Source organism: Anoplopoma fimbria, chromosome 24 (assembly GCF_027596085.1).
Source record: "Anoplopoma fimbria isolate UVic2021 breed Golden Eagle Sablefish chromosome 24, Afim_UVic_2022, whole genome shotgun sequence".
Classification (NCBI taxonomy): Eukaryota; Metazoa; Chordata; class Actinopteri; order Perciformes; family Anoplopomatidae; genus Anoplopoma; species Anoplopoma fimbria.
Genome location: NC_072472.1, coordinates 11,862,126 through 11,878,966, shown reverse-complemented (window position 1 = coordinate 11,878,966; position 16,841 = coordinate 11,862,126). Strand labels below are relative to the sequence as shown.

General features: G+C 39.7%; 1 protein-coding gene across 4 annotated transcripts; it reads right to left on the bottom strand.

Moving 5' to 3' along the window:
- On the bottom strand, nucleotides 1–16,834 carry arhgap42a (Rho GTPase activating protein 42a). 4 transcript variants are annotated; one of them, XM_054625220.1, is made up of 24 exons: nucleotides 16,362–16,834; nucleotides 13,428–13,523; nucleotides 13,281–13,342; nucleotides 9,511–9,582; nucleotides 8,482–8,583; nucleotides 8,267–8,377; nucleotides 7,618–7,722; nucleotides 7,179–7,308; nucleotides 6,972–7,072; nucleotides 6,432–6,541; nucleotides 6,232–6,310; nucleotides 6,077–6,116; nucleotides 5,895–5,957; nucleotides 5,702–5,800; nucleotides 5,527–5,611; nucleotides 5,394–5,452; nucleotides 5,102–5,207; nucleotides 4,212–4,371; nucleotides 3,983–4,133; nucleotides 2,750–3,460; nucleotides 2,481–2,643; nucleotides 1,987–2,058; nucleotides 1,751–1,830; nucleotides 1–1,143 (listed from the first exon to the last, which is right to left on the bottom strand). In XM_054625220.1, the coding sequence occupies exons 1-24, from the start codon at nucleotides 16,513–16,515 to the stop codon at nucleotides 1,055–1,057; spliced, it is 3,000 nt and encodes a 999-aa protein (XP_054481195.1). In that variant the 5' UTR covers nucleotides 16,516–16,834; the 3' UTR covers nucleotides 1–1,054. The 4 variants fall into 4 exon arrangements, with proteins under 4 accessions (XP_054481195.1, XP_054481199.1, XP_054481196.1 ...); XM_054625221.1 differs by having other exon boundaries at nucleotides 2–1,143; nucleotides 5,726–5,800; XM_054625224.1 differs by lacking the exon at nucleotides 8,267–8,377.
- Nucleotides 16,835–16,841: the final 7 nt, after the last annotated feature.

Here is a 16,841-nt window from a genome sequence, read left to right as displayed (position 1 = left end):
GTCGTTGAATGTAGATACACAGCGATGGTGACAAATCATTGATAACATAAAATAAGAATGTACAGTGTATGACATAAGATTAAAGTGTATTTTGTGAATTGCATAATTATGTGTTTATATGTTTATAATGCACATAAAGAACAGGGTATATTATGGGATCCATCCCCTACCGAATACAGTCCATCTTTATCATTTGAACATATAACATTCACACACATGGATACACAAGTTAAAACATTAAGGGATATGAATACATATCATTTTCAGTAAAAAAAAAAGTACCTTAGCAAAACTAACATACAATGATTTCCCCGATTGTTTTGGAATATAAAGAATGATAAGGTTGCACAGTGGTATACGGTATAACTAGGATATGTCTAAGCAAACTGTGGCCAACTCAAAAATCTTTTTTTGGAGGGGGAAAAATATGATAAACTATGATAAAATTAATCTTCAACTACAAGTTTTTATGTAAACTATTTGTCTTTTATTTAGACTGCATAAATACTGACAGACAGTAGAGGGAGGGTGCTATTGCAGGATTCAGTCTCACACCATTAGTTCATACTTTTTAAGGCACAGAGGTGTTAACACTTTCTCTGGACTCACAGCTATAACATTAATACGATAGTCAACACATAAATTATCAGGATTAATAGAAAAAATACTGTCTCCGTGTACCTTACAGACAAATTTCATATAAGTATAGCATTGAAGAAAAACATAAAAGAGGAGATGATAACATTGATTAAGTAACACCTTCATGTATGAATGAAGGAAAAGTCTTTAAAATTTAAGATTTTAACATCTACTGTATTATAAACTGGTTAAAAATACCTAACATGGTTCACATATAGTAGTCAGATATACATACAGTACATGTATCGTTCATATCCAGCCCCAGTAGTTCAGTGATAACAGTCACAGTTACATGGTGAATATATTACAACTCTGACTAGCAGCACAGAGTATACTGTAGGCACCGTAGGTCCCTAAAGTCAAAGTCAGATCATTGTGTTATTCAGTGATGTGGTGATGTCATCATCGGGGTCTGTCACATGTATGTGATGTAGTTTTCAGGTATGAGGCCTGTTCTGCCGTTGTACGTCGCCTGAAGCCAACCTGGTTCCACAGAAGCGTACACTGCAGACACAAACAAGTCAGCGAGTCAAAACAAAGACCTTCATATATGAATTAACCAATTTACATCTTATATAATGACTCACACTGACACGCATTATCTAAACCCATTTACACACTTCTAAGCACATGTTAGACTTTAGTTAATTGAGTTTCCTACAGCAAACAGTAAACTGCAAACACAAAAGTAATTTAATAATGAATTCCAGGATAATGCATTAACATGAAGCCAGATTAACATCTGTGTTACATTATTATGAAGTGGGTAAAAGGTTCTATCTAACCGGCAAGTCATTTAGGATTTTGAGAGAACAGTGATTACAAGATCTCACTCTAAAGGAATAAATCAGCAAAACAGAAGCATTACATGGAGAATGATCTTGAGATTACATTTAAAGCTAAATCAAAATATGATTTTTGAACATCTAATACCCCATTTAGACCTGTTATTTAAATCAAAGTCATTTCAATTAGCCGTGTAAAAGCAGAGACCCGTGTATCAGATGTCACTATAGAAATTACAAATCCAGCTTCAGATCACATGTTAATACCAGGTGTAAATGGGGCCAAAGTTTCCTCAGGAAATAAACCCAGTGAGTGTTTTTCTTACCATTTGAGAACAGCGCCCCCTGTGGAAAACTGAGCTCGTGGCTGTGTTCTGCCTCACAGGAGTAAAGAGCTTTTGCATCCCTAGGAGAAAGAGAGATTTAGGAAGTGAGTTAAGGAGGACTTCTTTTATCAATATGTTTTAGTTGAATTGTGCAAACTTCAATAACTTACTACTGACAAGCTATAGCTTCAAGAGTGGAAAAGGTTGATCCTCAAACAAGCTCAAAATCAACATACCTTCCTGAGGAACACACGTCTAATGCTGAGGAGAATACTGAACTCTCACGCTGCGGTAGTCTGACAGATAATCTGTAACACACAAACACAAGTTTGCAATTCCCCAAATCCAGTCGGAAAAATAAAGTATCCCTTTGAAGTGAAGCCAACCAGCGTGTTCCCAGAGATGACTGATCTGTGTTTAAATTTTCACAACAACTGAACTTTTTTTGTTAAATGTTTTGACCTTTCCTTACAGTATCACTCTTCATCTAAGTATTTCTTTTAAAAATGTAACCTGCCAGCATTTGTAATGCCATGAGTTTTCATTAAAATCAAACCAGTCAAGCACATGGCTGTTTCTTTAGTCAGAGCCTTGTGCTCTTGTTATCTCCTGTGATAAACTATCCAATGAGATCTACATGTCTGTTGCTCCTCTGACACCACAGATCAAAGGCTGTGCTGTAGAGGACCTTAATGTCCCAGATATAAATATATATTTCACAGACACTCACACTGATCCAGGTTTCTGGTAACCGTTGCTGGATGTGGCAGCTGCAGAGTGTCTCGTGGTCAGATCGGAGCCAAAGCGAGTGTGGCATGGTTTACGTCTCTGTGCTGCCTCTTGTGGGTCCAGCGACATGAGACTCTGTACCGATCCGTGACAGCTTTTGTAATCTGCGATGGAGACACAGGAAATTACCACTAAACGTAAACAGGGAAGTGCCAAATACTTAAACTTTTCTCACTGTCATCACTCTGGATCCTACAAAGATGTACACACCTTCAGAGATGTGTAGGGAGGTCAGAGAGGAAGATGTGGAAAGCTGGTAGGGGAATAATGAAGATGAGGAGGAAGACGAGGAGGAGGCAGTCATGTACGTTTTTCTGTGCTGCCGAGCAGGAGAGGTAGTCGCTTTGGTTTCTGTGACAGTGGAGGTGGCGCTGGACGCATTTCTTTGATCGACTGAATGAGAGCTCTTCAGAGAGGAGGCAGACGACGCTCTCTGAAGAGGTCGACCCTCCCTGAGAGAGGAGGCGCGATCCACCGAGGAGTGCTGGATGGAGACAGTGGACGAGGAGGTTACGGAGGGAGATCTTGACTCTTTAACAGATGACAAGGAGGCAGTCGAGTTTCCTTTGACGGACAGACTCCTCTCTGTGGAGAGTAAAGAGGACGTGGAGGAGGACACAGAGAAAGTCTGCCGGGCCGGAGAGGTCTGGGAGGAAGTCCGGAAAGAGGGAGGCGTAAGGTGAGAGGAGGCCGTGTTGTCTGTCGGGTGTTTCTGATCCTTCCCGTTTGAGGAGTTGTGGGACAGGGAGCAGGAGGAAGCCGCATGAGGAGACACCGGTGATGTGGAGGACGAGTCGGGTTCGGCAGGAGGAGAGGACGGAGGAGAGGTCGGAGACAATCCGTTCTTCTCAGAGGAGTGTGAGGACAGAGACTCCTGGCTGCCCATCGGAGTCGTGCTGGGGCTGCTGCTGAAGGTGTCACCTGGAAGGAGAAATGGAATCAGGTCACATGATAAAGAGACTGAATGAAAGTCATGAGTCTGTCCCACTGCTATTTTATAAGCCTATTTAACTGATTTGTGTATATATTACGATCAAGCAGTCAAATCTGAGGTGTCGTGAGGTGATAAACTGAATTCTTCTACTCAAACTAGTAGTCATGGTTTTAATTACTGTTTAATATTTTCTTTTTTTATAAAATATATATATATTTTTTAATCTCTGTAGGCCTTCAACGGTTGTCTAAATGACACCATCTGATTGGAAATCACCCTTTGCTGGAACTACTACTGACTTATCGACATCTTTTTTGGAGACAACTTTTTTGTAAAGGTTCACAATCCACAAAGCCTGATTATCAATTTTAATAATAAAATAGAGTTGTATTTCAGAAGCTTATCAAATATATGAAAAGTAACTCACAGCTATAACTGTCAAACACATATTTTGGAATAACTGTCATGAGTGACAGGATAAAGGAGCTGTCAGCTGCAGAGAGACTCACTGTCGTTGTCTGCCAGGCAGAGAGCCGGAGGATAGAGGCGGGCCTTCCTCTTTCCAGACGACAGACAGATGGCTTTGTTCCTGCGGGGAGTCGACCGAGAGGATGGAGCCGGAGGTAACGGCACCGACAGGTCTGGAGCCTCACCAAATATCTGGCAGAAACATATATTTCTTTTAGGTGTGTGAATGTGTGTGTTTGTGTATATGTATATGTGTATTTGTCAGCGTACCTTGTGGTGGTTTTCAATGATAATCTCCACCACAATATTTTGAAACTTGATGTTCATCATGGCGGCCACCGTCTCCTCCTGAGACCTCATCAAAGTGGGGCCGAAGATCATTCCCAGGTTGGACACAGTCATCATGTTCTGGTCACTGTGAGAGGACACCCTGCGCGCGCACACACACACACACACACACACACACACACACACACACACACACACACACACACACACACACACACACACAGATACACAGATACAGGTGATGAGCATGTATATTCTCTCATATATATATATATAAGAGAGAAAAGGAGTTTAAAAGCATTAAAAAACATGGGCAACTCGATTTTTTTTTTTTTTAAATCAATTGCAACCCAACTTCAGTACATTTACTCCTGCTAGCTTAGCTATCAGCATACCTCAATATTAATGTATTTTAAATCATAGTTATTTGTGATATTTTTGTATGAGATCTGGGCCTCTACTTAAAGCAGCTCAATCAAATAAACATTTCTTAAAAGGCGTCAATTTTAACTGCAATCCCCCAAAAAGATTTACAGCTTTGCAGTTTGGAATATCTTACCTTAGTAACCATTTCATGAATGCATTATACTCCAAACCAAAACATTGTTTTATATGTTGCCTTACTTGCAGACAAATCAATCGATGGAGATGAATGACGATGACGGTTTTGTCAAATTGTTTGACAGAATGTTAGAAATATGAAGATATTACTGCAAATACCCCCCCGGCTAAAAGACTCTTTTAAGTGTAGAAAAATATGACTGGATAAAGTCTTTTAAAATATATATTTTCAGGAAAATAAGATGATCTCAAAGCAACCAAGGGGGCATTTCAAGGCATTGGACAATCAAAGAACAGTATGTGTTACATACTTGAGAAGGTGGTTGGTCAGGATATCCAACATAGCTCTGTTTTTTTCTGGTAGTTTGTGTACAAGAGCATGAATTGCTCTCACTCTATACTTCTGGTCGTCGTATTCTGTGAAACAAGGAAAGAGCACAGAGGAAGAGATATGATTCATGGTGACATCATGTGTTTCTGTTTACATGATATACAATGTAGGAGGCAGTGAATTCAGTACAAACAAGTATTTAAATAACAACAGTTTGTGTCTATCACACTTGGTGTTCTTTGTGTTGTATAAGAGGCAGTGAGGGCTCTTACTTGCAGCCTTGATGAATTCTTTATGCAGCCTGTAGGTCAGTACTGGTTCTGCCAGACACCTGCACACACATAAGAATTAATGAATGAATAATTCATGAGAAGTGTTATTCAAAATTTGTGTACCTTATGTTACCTGAAATAATTCTTTAGACCACTGGTGATGGTCTTGTTGTCCCAGGCATCTGCATCCAGCTGCATGTCAGTGGGAGCTGTGGATGCTAGAGAAAGGTAGATAATAAAATATTTATCTTTAGCAATGTTCACTGTGCTTGAATAAATCTCCCCCATACAGGAAAATAACATTGTACCGTGGAAAGCAGGGTGTTTCTTACCAAACACACTCGTCATCAACCGCTGCACTTTGGAGTTGACTCCCCCAGTCCTGTACAGTCCCACGATGGTAATGCCTACATACACACATAACACACAAATATGTTTTTAACATAATGGATAAATCTTGGATAAATTTTCCCGTATGAACATTTCAAGGAGGAGGAATACCTCTTGTTTCAACCAGCTCAATACACTTCTTAACAAAGTTGAGGCCTGCCTCGTTGAGAAATGCTGTAAAAAAACAACACATTTTTACCTTTATATCTGATACATTGCAAAACACATTGATAAATGTTAATGAATAGAATATTTTGAATTAAATCAAGAACAGCATAAATTGGGGTACTTACTCTCCTCCTTTTTACTGAGTAAAGAAGGCAGAGTGTAAATCTGAACAAAGGCAGAAAAAAGGTTGATGCATTTGTTAGTATGGCAGTATAAGATATTAAACATTGATGGTACTGTATCATTTTTATCATTTATTTAAGGGTGGAATTATTCATACAGGTTCTTTTCCATCCATTGCCTCCATCCACAGCCGCCTGTTTGACTCAGAGAGTGCTTGAAGGGTGATGACGCCATGTCTGCAGAGAAAGAGATCATTCTATCTGACCACAATCCATCAGCAGACATATCTTAATGTATTTATCACACAGACAGTCGTGTTGCCCACACACACTCTCTGTGTTATTTTTCCCCTCTCACCTCTCCACCACCTCGATGTCAAAGCAGAAGCGTTTGTCAATTGAATCTGTCTTCCTTCTGACACAGGAGCGCAGCTTGAACATCTCAGGTGTACCGTTCACAATGCCGTTCTGTGAACAGAGAGACAGAAAGTGTGAGCTTTTGATATTATATTATCGAATCGGTGTTGCTTACTACTGTGAGGACCGTTATTGGTGTTTTTTCATGTTTTAACATCTCAACAATATACTTCCTACTTTTCAATTGCATCAAAACATCTTGACACTAGCTTGAGGTTTGTAATCAAAGTCTGTCAAAGTTGGATAAATAGCTACTTAACACGATACTGCAGTTTTCAGAGAGTTTTGAAAGCTTTCATGCTATTGCATTCAAGTACTTGAATTTTACCTGCTAAACAGAACTGTTTTACATGCATATAACTACATTACCACATCACAATAATGTATCTCAGGGTTGTATAAGTTGATCTTCGCTTTTAATGCTTGTAAATGGGAAGAAAAACATTTAACGTGTGGTTATTCATCTGTGCTACCAGCTCACCTGTCTGCTGGCTGGTCTGGCATCTGTGTTGCTCATGGTGAACATCTTGGAGCTTTTTTCAAAGGTACAGTAGTATCTGGTCCACACACTGCCCAATGGACCTAAAATACACAACACACATTAATTTAGGTACAATTGTGTTTATTTTAACAGACTAAAGTCACAGCATAAGTGAGAGAGAGAGAATGGGATTTTTGTGTTGCTCACGTTTCTCCTGTATATACAGATATCCCTCCATGGTAAAGCAACTGGGGGCTTTGAAGTCTTCTTCTGCAGACCGGATCCTCTTCATCAGCCTCTCAACCTCAGCACGCGTACTTTCAAAGTTATTGCGAGCCTAATCAAAATACATTACAAACTGCATTGAAAGGAGGCTTGCGTACATATTTATATGCAACAGAATATCTTTGAAAAAACTCTGAACATATTGGATTCACGACTGTATAATAAGCTTCTGGTCCGTTTAAGTTGTTTCAACATGCAAGGAGTATCGGGGGTGTAAGGTTTCCATTTTAGGACAGCTAATGCCTGATGCATCCGAAACTGACTTTCACATCCCTTTCTAAATGGCAGCTCAGACACGATCAAACAAGTGATATTAGGTCAAGGTTCGGTTTACAGGTTTGCAGTAAACATAAACACTTACATTCTGCAGGTTGAACTGAAGCTGCTGCTTGTAGGGTTCAAACTCACTGGCCAGCTCGTAACCCTCATGGTAGAACGTAAACAAACCCTGCAGGAAGGCTAGTAACTGAAGATCAGAGGGAGAAATCAGCAGGAAAAATGTTAGCTGGGCGCTTGGGAGTGTAGAGTACAATGAGGGGATTACAAAAGCATGAATGTCTGTCATCTGCTCAATCAATCGAGATTGCTATAGGAGAAAAAAAACTACACAACAAAGACTTTTCCTCTCTGTCAGTCAGAAGAGATCTCCATGCAGGAAGTGCTTCTACAGCAACAGGAAGTGGGCTTTACTGATATCTATCGTTAAAATGTTTTCATCACCGGCCAAACATTGTGTGTAATGTGTGTTTTTCAGAACTTGGCTTGGCTGTTTTTCCATAATCATGTCTGTATGCAAACTCACTATCACTGCTGTTTTTGGCTGCAATTAATTCTTCATGTTAACCTCATTGTTTACATGAAGCAAACAATAGACTCATCAGTCATATTTTCCTGCGATGAAACATTGTGTGTTGACCCTCTACTGGTCAGAGCTGTGAAGGCCCAGCAGCATGCTTAGTTTGTGTAAAGTTGCATATGAGCATTATGATAATGTATATAAGTGATCTCACCGGCTCCACAAATTCAAACTTCTTTCTCTCCTGCACTTCTTGGATCTTGAAGACATACTGCAGCGATGCATCATAAAAAACCTGCCTGTCCTTACTGATCTGTGAATCAGCCTGCAACAAAAACAAAAACAACACCAATATAATCATTTTAATATAATAATATAATAACCTAACACATGTTGGAAGAACTGTATGTTTTTAGAAAGACGATTTACCTCGTGTAGCTGTGATTCCTTCTTTTTGGAGGACAAGCTGAGGTGTTTCTCCAGAACGGAGTAGTACCTTTCTGTCTCCTTGTCAAACTGCTTCTTTCCCTCCTTAAGAAGACAGGGATGTAGAGAGGACATTAGCAATGAATAAAAGCAAACTAGTGAATGTTTACATCATCATCATGTCCAACCAACTGACCGTCAGACCGTCAGATCGGCATAACTGTAGCTTGGCTCAAAGTACCAAAATGCTTCATATCACTGAGGCCCCTGTAAGGTTGCTACCATTAATAATGAAAATGGAGAGAGACTGCCAAAATATTTTGATCAACATCTATTTTCAAAAACAGCTGCAGCTCCAAACTCCACATGCCCAACCACTCTTTCTGGCTCAACGACATTTGAGGTTGTGCTGCTCACACACTCCTGCTACATTCTACAGGGTGCGGAGGCGCTTCGATAAACACAGAGAAATGAGCTGTGATTTCACTTTCAGGGTTAGTCAGAGCTGTGACCAGTTCTATTTTTTGAAGCCCCATCTACTGCATGCCACTGCTATCTTTTTCTTTTGGTCTGAGAGAGAGCAAAGAGAAAAAAACGAGATAAACTGAATTATAAGACTTGAGACAGCTGCTGAAACCAGACACCAGACTCACTTTGTGTTTATACTGTCTTCAACTATCTCTCTGTCTGTGACGCCCTCCCGGTCTTCCCCCCCAGCGTCCGTTCCCATGACCTTGTTACTGACACTGGACCGTGATCCATCGCTTGTCCGAACAAATTGGATTCTCTGACCACTGACTGGGACCAGACCAGAGCAGGATGATCATCTTCTTCAGTGTTTGTTTACTAACCAACACAGCCGGTTTAATAAACTTAGCTTCACATATTGGACTTTTTAAAACCTTAGCAGATACTGTGTGAAGTTTTGAATATAACCGGTGAGTAAAAGGAAAAGTTAGCTGGTTCAGTTACTTTGTATTAATAATCTAATCAGCTTTCGTTAGCCTTTGATTCAAACAATAGCAAAAGTACCTTAACAGCTCCAATCTGCTCCTTACGAAATCTCTCCAGCGGCGAGATCAACACGTCATCTGCGTTCTGGATCTGAGAGAGGAAAAACAGTCAGCTCAGTGTGTCATAACAGTAAATACTAATAAAGACAGGCAAAAACAGTGATGGCTTCAGTGTCACTTTTAGGACAATTAGGTGCAAATGAGACAAATATCTTGACACTTCTGCTTCATTTGAGAGTAGATGTTGCCATTGAACACTGAGAAAAAGGTCAAATTCAATCCTACAACTAAGAATCATGCTGGGCTGCATTTAGGGGATTTAGAAATATTTCAAATCCAGACATCAATATGATATTAAAGGATAAGAGCATTTCAATTGCCTCTAAACGGCTCTCAACATGGCGACACCTGAGCAAATGGCTCGTAGCTAACGGCGCAAACAGTACAAACAGTACAAACAGTACAAACAACAACAGAGCCAACAGTGTTTACCTGAAGGGTAACCTGAGGTGGGGTGTTGCGCCTTTCCGACGACGCTGTCAATTGGGACGGCGTCGACGGAAAACATAACGCTGTATGAAAGCGGTGCAGAGCTTATCAGTGGGGCTAACATGCGTGTTCGAACGTGCACTAAAACCATGTGCAGACGGCCCGGCTATGTCAACAAGGCAAAGAGAAGCTTTGATTACAACACACACAGATGGAGAGCTTCTTCATTCTCTGCTCAGGTAGACATACTGTAACTCCACTATATCTTTACATAGCAAATAGTTGTTTGATGCTATATTAATGCACCGAATGTCTTATATTGCTCCTTCAATGTATTACAAACTTTACAAACATGTTGTATGTAAATATTTTTGCTCGGGAAAGGGGTTCAAACAGCCACTCTCAGGATTTATTTTTCTCTCAATTGATATATCGCACATGGTTTATTTACTTACTGTGTACCAAAAACATCATAGCAACACCCTGCATAAGCCTCAGTTACAGTCAGTCTATGAGCGAGTTATGACCGGCTCATTATCCAACATTATGAGCATGATCATTGAGCATTTGATGGACTTTGCTCAAGGTTATTAGTCACGGAAAGCCATGCTGAGACTTTGGCTGCATTTAGGCACGGTGTAGTGCTGACATGCTAGCAATGACAATGCTAACATGCTGATGCAAAGCAGGCATCATGTTTACCAGGTTTACCAGGTTCAGATTCAATATGCTTTACTGGCATGAATGTAACAAGGACAATATTGCCAAAGCATCAAGTAATAATGAGATTGTAATGAAAAAGTACAAGGTAAAATTAAGAAAATTGAAAAACATTTTAGCATGCTAATATTTGCCAATAAGCACTAGACACAAGCTACAGTTGACGCTGATGGGGATTTCATTATTTAAGCAATTATTTACTTGTAAACCAAAAGGCAAGATGATGGTGCAAGAAGAAAAATCCAGAGGATCACTCAAGCTATTACAACACATTCTCTGGCAATGACGTATGAATGTATTTCCATTTGATCACACGTGCAAATTTCCCCTAAAACCTAATATCTTTCCAGCTGTCCGTACAGTATGTATGAGAAACTTGTGGTTGATGTTGAGACTGGAGCCAAGCAGTAAACAAGGCTACAGAGCCGTTATCAGAGCTCTGGTGTTTATACAAAGTCTCGGCCCTCTTCAGGCATGAGTCTAAAGTCACGGTCACTTCTTGCTTTGTACTGTCTAGTTGATTTAAGCCTTAGACTTTAAATAGCTTCCCAGCCCTGCATCATGACTTTACTTTCACTTCACTTCAGTTTAGTACCACGCCAGCACCTGAAGAAAGGTCTCCTTTCTTTGTACGGTCTCGTTTTTCACCACATTACAATATGTAGGATGAAACTGAACACTAGGAGACTGAAAGGAACGTAATACTAATCCTTTCAGGTTGAACGGGTAGGTATTTCAGAGAAACACATTCGCTGGATTTGCCATTGTACTCAATAATGATAGTATTAGTAGAGTTTCAGACCTATCTGCAGCATACAATTTAAAGCATACAATTAAATTACACACACACACACACACACACACACACACACACACACACACACACACACACACACACACACACAAAAAGAAAGAAAGAGAGCAGACAAATACACAAACACACACACACAAACACACACAGAGGACCCTTTTATGGACTTTCCCAGGCAGTCAGGCCTCTACTCACAGTCTCACAGGGGAATTGGCAGAATAGGTTCCACATGGTTATTCTGTAACCAGACCATGCACACAGCCACAAAGCCACACACACACACACACACACACACACACACACACACACACACACACACACACACACACACACACACACACACACACACACACACACACACAGACAGAGAGCTATGCATAAGGTAACGTACTATGCACATACATTGCACATGCCCGGAGGTTTGCCTGCACACAGACTGTGCCAGACTCCAATCACTCCCACACAAAGCCCTCTGGTTGATGGAGGGTCTGTAAGTCAGAAGATGTTTTTCCGAATCGCCATGGAGCACACACAGCCGCTGGCACAAAGTCCACAACAATGGTGTCACTCATGATTAGTTGAAAACCATATTTGGATAAAAGGATTGAGGAACTCAGAATGGTGCACCAAGTGAAATGTCTAACAAAGACTGTAACTTTTAAACTGAAATCCTGGAAACTATGGTGATAACAATTTGATTTAGAAGGGGCTTTTGTTTTAATGTTGTATTCAGATCAGTCATTCAGACATAGACTGTTTATAAGAATTGGACTTATTCACCTTGACGCTAAGTACAACCTAACACTGAATAAGGCCACCAAAATGGTTACAATTAGCTTTCATGAACTGAAAACACACTGTGAAAGGGCTAAGGTAGTAAGCCGAAAAAGCGGATGCAACCTGTCAATCACAAGGTAGCCACACCCTAAAGCATAACCTTCTTTACTGTCATATTTCACTCTAAATTGAACCATCAGGTACCAAATGAACACCATGCTGTATTGAAGAAGATTTGAAACTTGTGATTTGGATCATAAACTCATGTTTACAAGGTTTTCTAAGGTAATAAATCATGTGATAAGTAGGGTCATTTTCTCATAGGAATTCTATACAATCAGAGTTTTCTTTGTAACCAGAGGAGATGCCCTGTGCTGGCAATCAGAAAGAATGCAAGTTTAAGGCTTTTCTGCATCTGCTTTACTTTTCAGACTATGAGAAGCTGCGAACACAAGATGCAAGCAAGAAGCAAGATGCCTTAAAACGAGGAGAAACTTTTCTGCATTATTTCTTTCTAAAGCCCCTCAGAAGTCTGCTGTTTCTATTCCTGAACAAATATGAATCACAAGCATTTTTATCGATGTCAATTACGTAGAGAAGGATGGCGTACAAAGAAAAAGTTTAAAAAAGTAAAACATTAATAGAAGATAATTTTGCAAATATCGATTTAAAAGTTGTTGATAGACTGTTTTTCAAAAAGACATAAGTATCTCTACAGAAAATAAGGTCACACTTCTAAATCTCATTAATTAATAGGAACAAAGCTTTACATTGTATAAAGTACAATGGACTCATACATATACTTAGTTGACCTATTTACTGTATACTATTCACCATTAATTTAAAATGGTCTCTTTTCACGGTCACAAGGGCAACAGAATGTCCTCAATTTTTAAACATTCCTTACTTTTCTATTTAAAAAAAAAAATGTACAGCATAAACCTGCATTCACTCTCTCTTTCTCTCTCTCACACACACACAAATCTTCTTACCAGTCGTTTTCTCTCCTCTTCCATGGTGCTCAAGAGCTGAGAGAACTCCTTTAAGGACTGAGCTGCAAAATAAATTTTACACCTCAAATGTGGAACATGTTTGAAATATTTTGCAGTCTCAACGTCTTGTTTTCTAGATCCTCTTACCTATACTGATTTCATCATCAGTCTCAGCGTCTCCAATACATTCAAATTGAAACTCCTGCAGAGACTGAGAGAACCGTTGAACAGCAAGAGAAAGACCTGTGGAAAAACAGAAAGTTCACTCATTTAAAGCAGGTACAACAACTGTGTTATTGCCATAACTAATACAATTTCACTATTTCCATATTATGGACAAGAATGCTCTTGGCATGAGTTTACATTTTGCCATTATTGGTCCAACACCCTATAATACTCCCATTCTCTTACAGACTGCATTACTTATTCCCAATTAAACTATTAAGGTAGTTTCCTGCAGGACTCTTGAATATCATCTACTGCCAAGACATGTCAAAGTCTGTTTGTAAACAAATGGCTTCACCCTGCAACAAACTCTGTTTATGTGTCAAAACAACACTTTAATAGTAGACCTTAATAACACCTTTTATTCTCTGACGTGGACAAATACTTGGCATCACAGAGCTGCATTCTCTCACTCACACATCTTTAACATGCCAGACAATGTAAGGTACTATTTTAATCACACCACTACATTATACACTCATATAAAAAAGCATTAAAATGTAATTTACTAGCAGTTTATAGCAGATTGATGGCTTGGGATCAGAAAAAAGAACAGTGATCGAGTTCAATGCATGAAAGACAAAAGCACAGTGAACATTTTTATTCTATGCTGGAAACCTATATTGCGTTCACATATTATTATCCAAAAGCACAAGGTGTGGACTAAAGCTTTCCTGGGGCTGTAAAAGGTCTGTTTACATCCCTGCTGTTTGTGGACACAGATGAAAATGCAGGCTGTAATTTTGATCGTCAGTTGGAAGACAGAAAGGTGTATTTACCGCATACGCATACTTCAATTATGAACGTATTGTGGTAATATCATTTTATGGTGGCTCTGGTGATTCTGCACACAGTTTGACTTATTAATGGAAACAATGCAGTGATCAGGTTGTTTCAACCCCAGTTGTACACAGTCAAACTAAACCAGCATAGTGCGTGTGAGTATGACAAGCAGCAGCAGTGTTCACGCCAATGACCTCAACCTGCGGGTGAGCCAAAGAAACCGCAGACAGCTACAAAGCGTAGGTGTGATCTTAAACTGGAAATGATCAAAGGAAACTACCGACAAATGGGAGGTGCCTGCGTTTTTAAAGTTTTCATTAACTGATGATATATGAATATGACAAACTGTTAAACAGTTATACAACATTCAGCATAAATACAATTGTGCATTCTATGATATATTTCCTGTCAACCAAATGTTGGTTTGTGTGCCAATTTTACATTCTTAGTCATAGAAGGTATCAAACAAACTAATAAAAGTCTTAAGCTACATTTTGAGATAGGGAACTTTCTCAAGACAGGTACTCAAGATCAGGTACCAAAGCATCAAACTCTTTAGGGACCTTTACATGTCAGTTAACACTAGGGCTGAAACCCTTAATCAATTAATTAATAAGATGATTTAAAGAATATGAACCATCAGCAATTTGAATGGTTTATTAATCATTTAAGTAATTTATAAACGATTCACCACTTTTATCTTTTTAACATCATTGTATTGACAACTATGTGAGGGTTTTGTACTACAAGTCGGACAAAACAAGCAATCTGAGGATGTCAAACTGAAACCTAAGTCTGCAGGTTTTGGGGGACCTGAAACATGCAGATGTCTGCTTTGCCCTCTTGGTAATGCATTTTTTTCTCTACATTAGTTATGTGACAGCCCAGATACCTCATTTTGAAAGCTGACTTTCAGTATGGACAGAAAATAAACACTATATGACCTTTCGTACTTTTTATGTTACACTTACTTAAGGGGCACAAGACATTTATAATACAATCATTAATAGCTACCATGACGGTCAAGCAAATAGAAACATTTCACTCATAAAAAACTGTAACTCCCTATTGCATATAGCATATAAAACCAGACATGGAAACATAAGGTCTAACCTATCATGGTAAAATAAGCAAAAGATCTAATAGCCCATACATAATACCCTAACTACATACCTAACTGTGCTGCTCACAACATCCAAACACATTCAACACACACATGCAGGCTTCTATAAATCGTGGCTTTGCCTGGACTGTGGTCGTGCATCCTGCTATGGGCCATAGCAGACACCGACTGCTACTACCATTATTATTATTAGTCACATTACTATTACTATTACCTGTACCATTACGCATATTAGCTTTGCTTCCACCCTGAAGCCCTTTTTGCTTTCTCGCTTTGCAGGTTTCCATGAATTGTTGTGGTACCTGGACCGTAGTCGTGCCTCCTGCTGTGACCCGGCTGACACCCACTGCTACTTCAATTATTATTATTAGTCACATTACTATTACTATTCCCTATTTCATAATTATAATTCTACTATAATAATGGCTGCTGTTATTATAAGTAGTCTTAATTTGTTTTCCTTCGTTACTTACTACTCTTATTATATGAATCATTTATGTCATATACATTGAATGTGTTGTATGTTTGTTATGCTGTTCATTCTGTACACCTGACATCTGTTGCATTCTGTCCATCCTGGGAGAAGGATCCCTCTGTCCTTTCTCCCATAGGTTTCTTCCTTTTTTCTCCCTGTTAAAGGGTTTTTTTTTAGGGGTTTTTTTTCCTGTGAATGTGAGGATGTCACATGTGTACAGATTGTAAAGCCCTCTGAGGCAAATTTTCTATTTGTGATTCTGGGCTATACAAAATCAACTGAATTGAATTGGGGAAAAAAAAAAAATCAATGCATTATCTATTACAGCCTAATGTAGACTCAGTATACACTCACAGCTCTGGCTCTGTTTGGTTTGATGGCCTTGGGGTTGCTCTGTTATCAGGGCTGCAGACAGACAACTGGTTGAGTACTCAGACTTTTACCACCAACAATATATTAATCACCGTGCACTTACTTTTAAGGGCAGACACGAGCATGTTTCCATCTTTGATGAGGTCTTTTATAAACCTGTTGGTGCGCTCGAGCTCGATCTCGTGGCACTGCAGCCGCTCTCTGAACTCCGGACTGTCCAGGAACGAGTCACTGAACTCCAGCGTCGGCAGACCCATGGATCTGTGGATACACGGTGCTGGTTATTAGATACCTGAAGTAAGACCCGACCTGCGGGAGAAACCAGCGTGCCAGTGGGCTCTGTGGAAGTTGCTCAGAAGTTTTTGTTTTTTTTCATGCCTTTCCTACTTTTCCCCCTCAGAACTTCCGGACTCGGCTACGCGGAGAACTGTGCACTGCTTCTCCCACCGCTTTAGAGAAGCATCCAATCTAACGGCGCTAGGACCGCTCGGTAACCTTTCCTCTATACAGACAGCAATACAACCCGCTGAAGGCTTGTTACTATGGGAACGGGAGACTCCTGGTGGCGCCAGCGGAAATCAGG

Excerpts from the sequence above, each read along its gene's own strand:
- arhgap42a (XM_054625220.1), bottom strand. The coding sequence starts at position 16,515 with ATGGGTCTGCCGACGCTGGAGTTCAGTGACTCGTTCCTGGACAGTCCG. Across the intron at positions 5,208-5,393 it reads AGAATTCATCAAGGCTGCAA|AATACGACGACCAGAAGTAT; the intron begins GTAAGAGCCCTC and ends CTTGTTTCACAG. Across the intron at positions 1,144-1,750 it reads GGGGGCGCTGTTCTCAAATG|TGTACGCTTCTGTGGAACCA; the intron begins GTAAGAAAAACA and ends TTGTGTCTGCAG.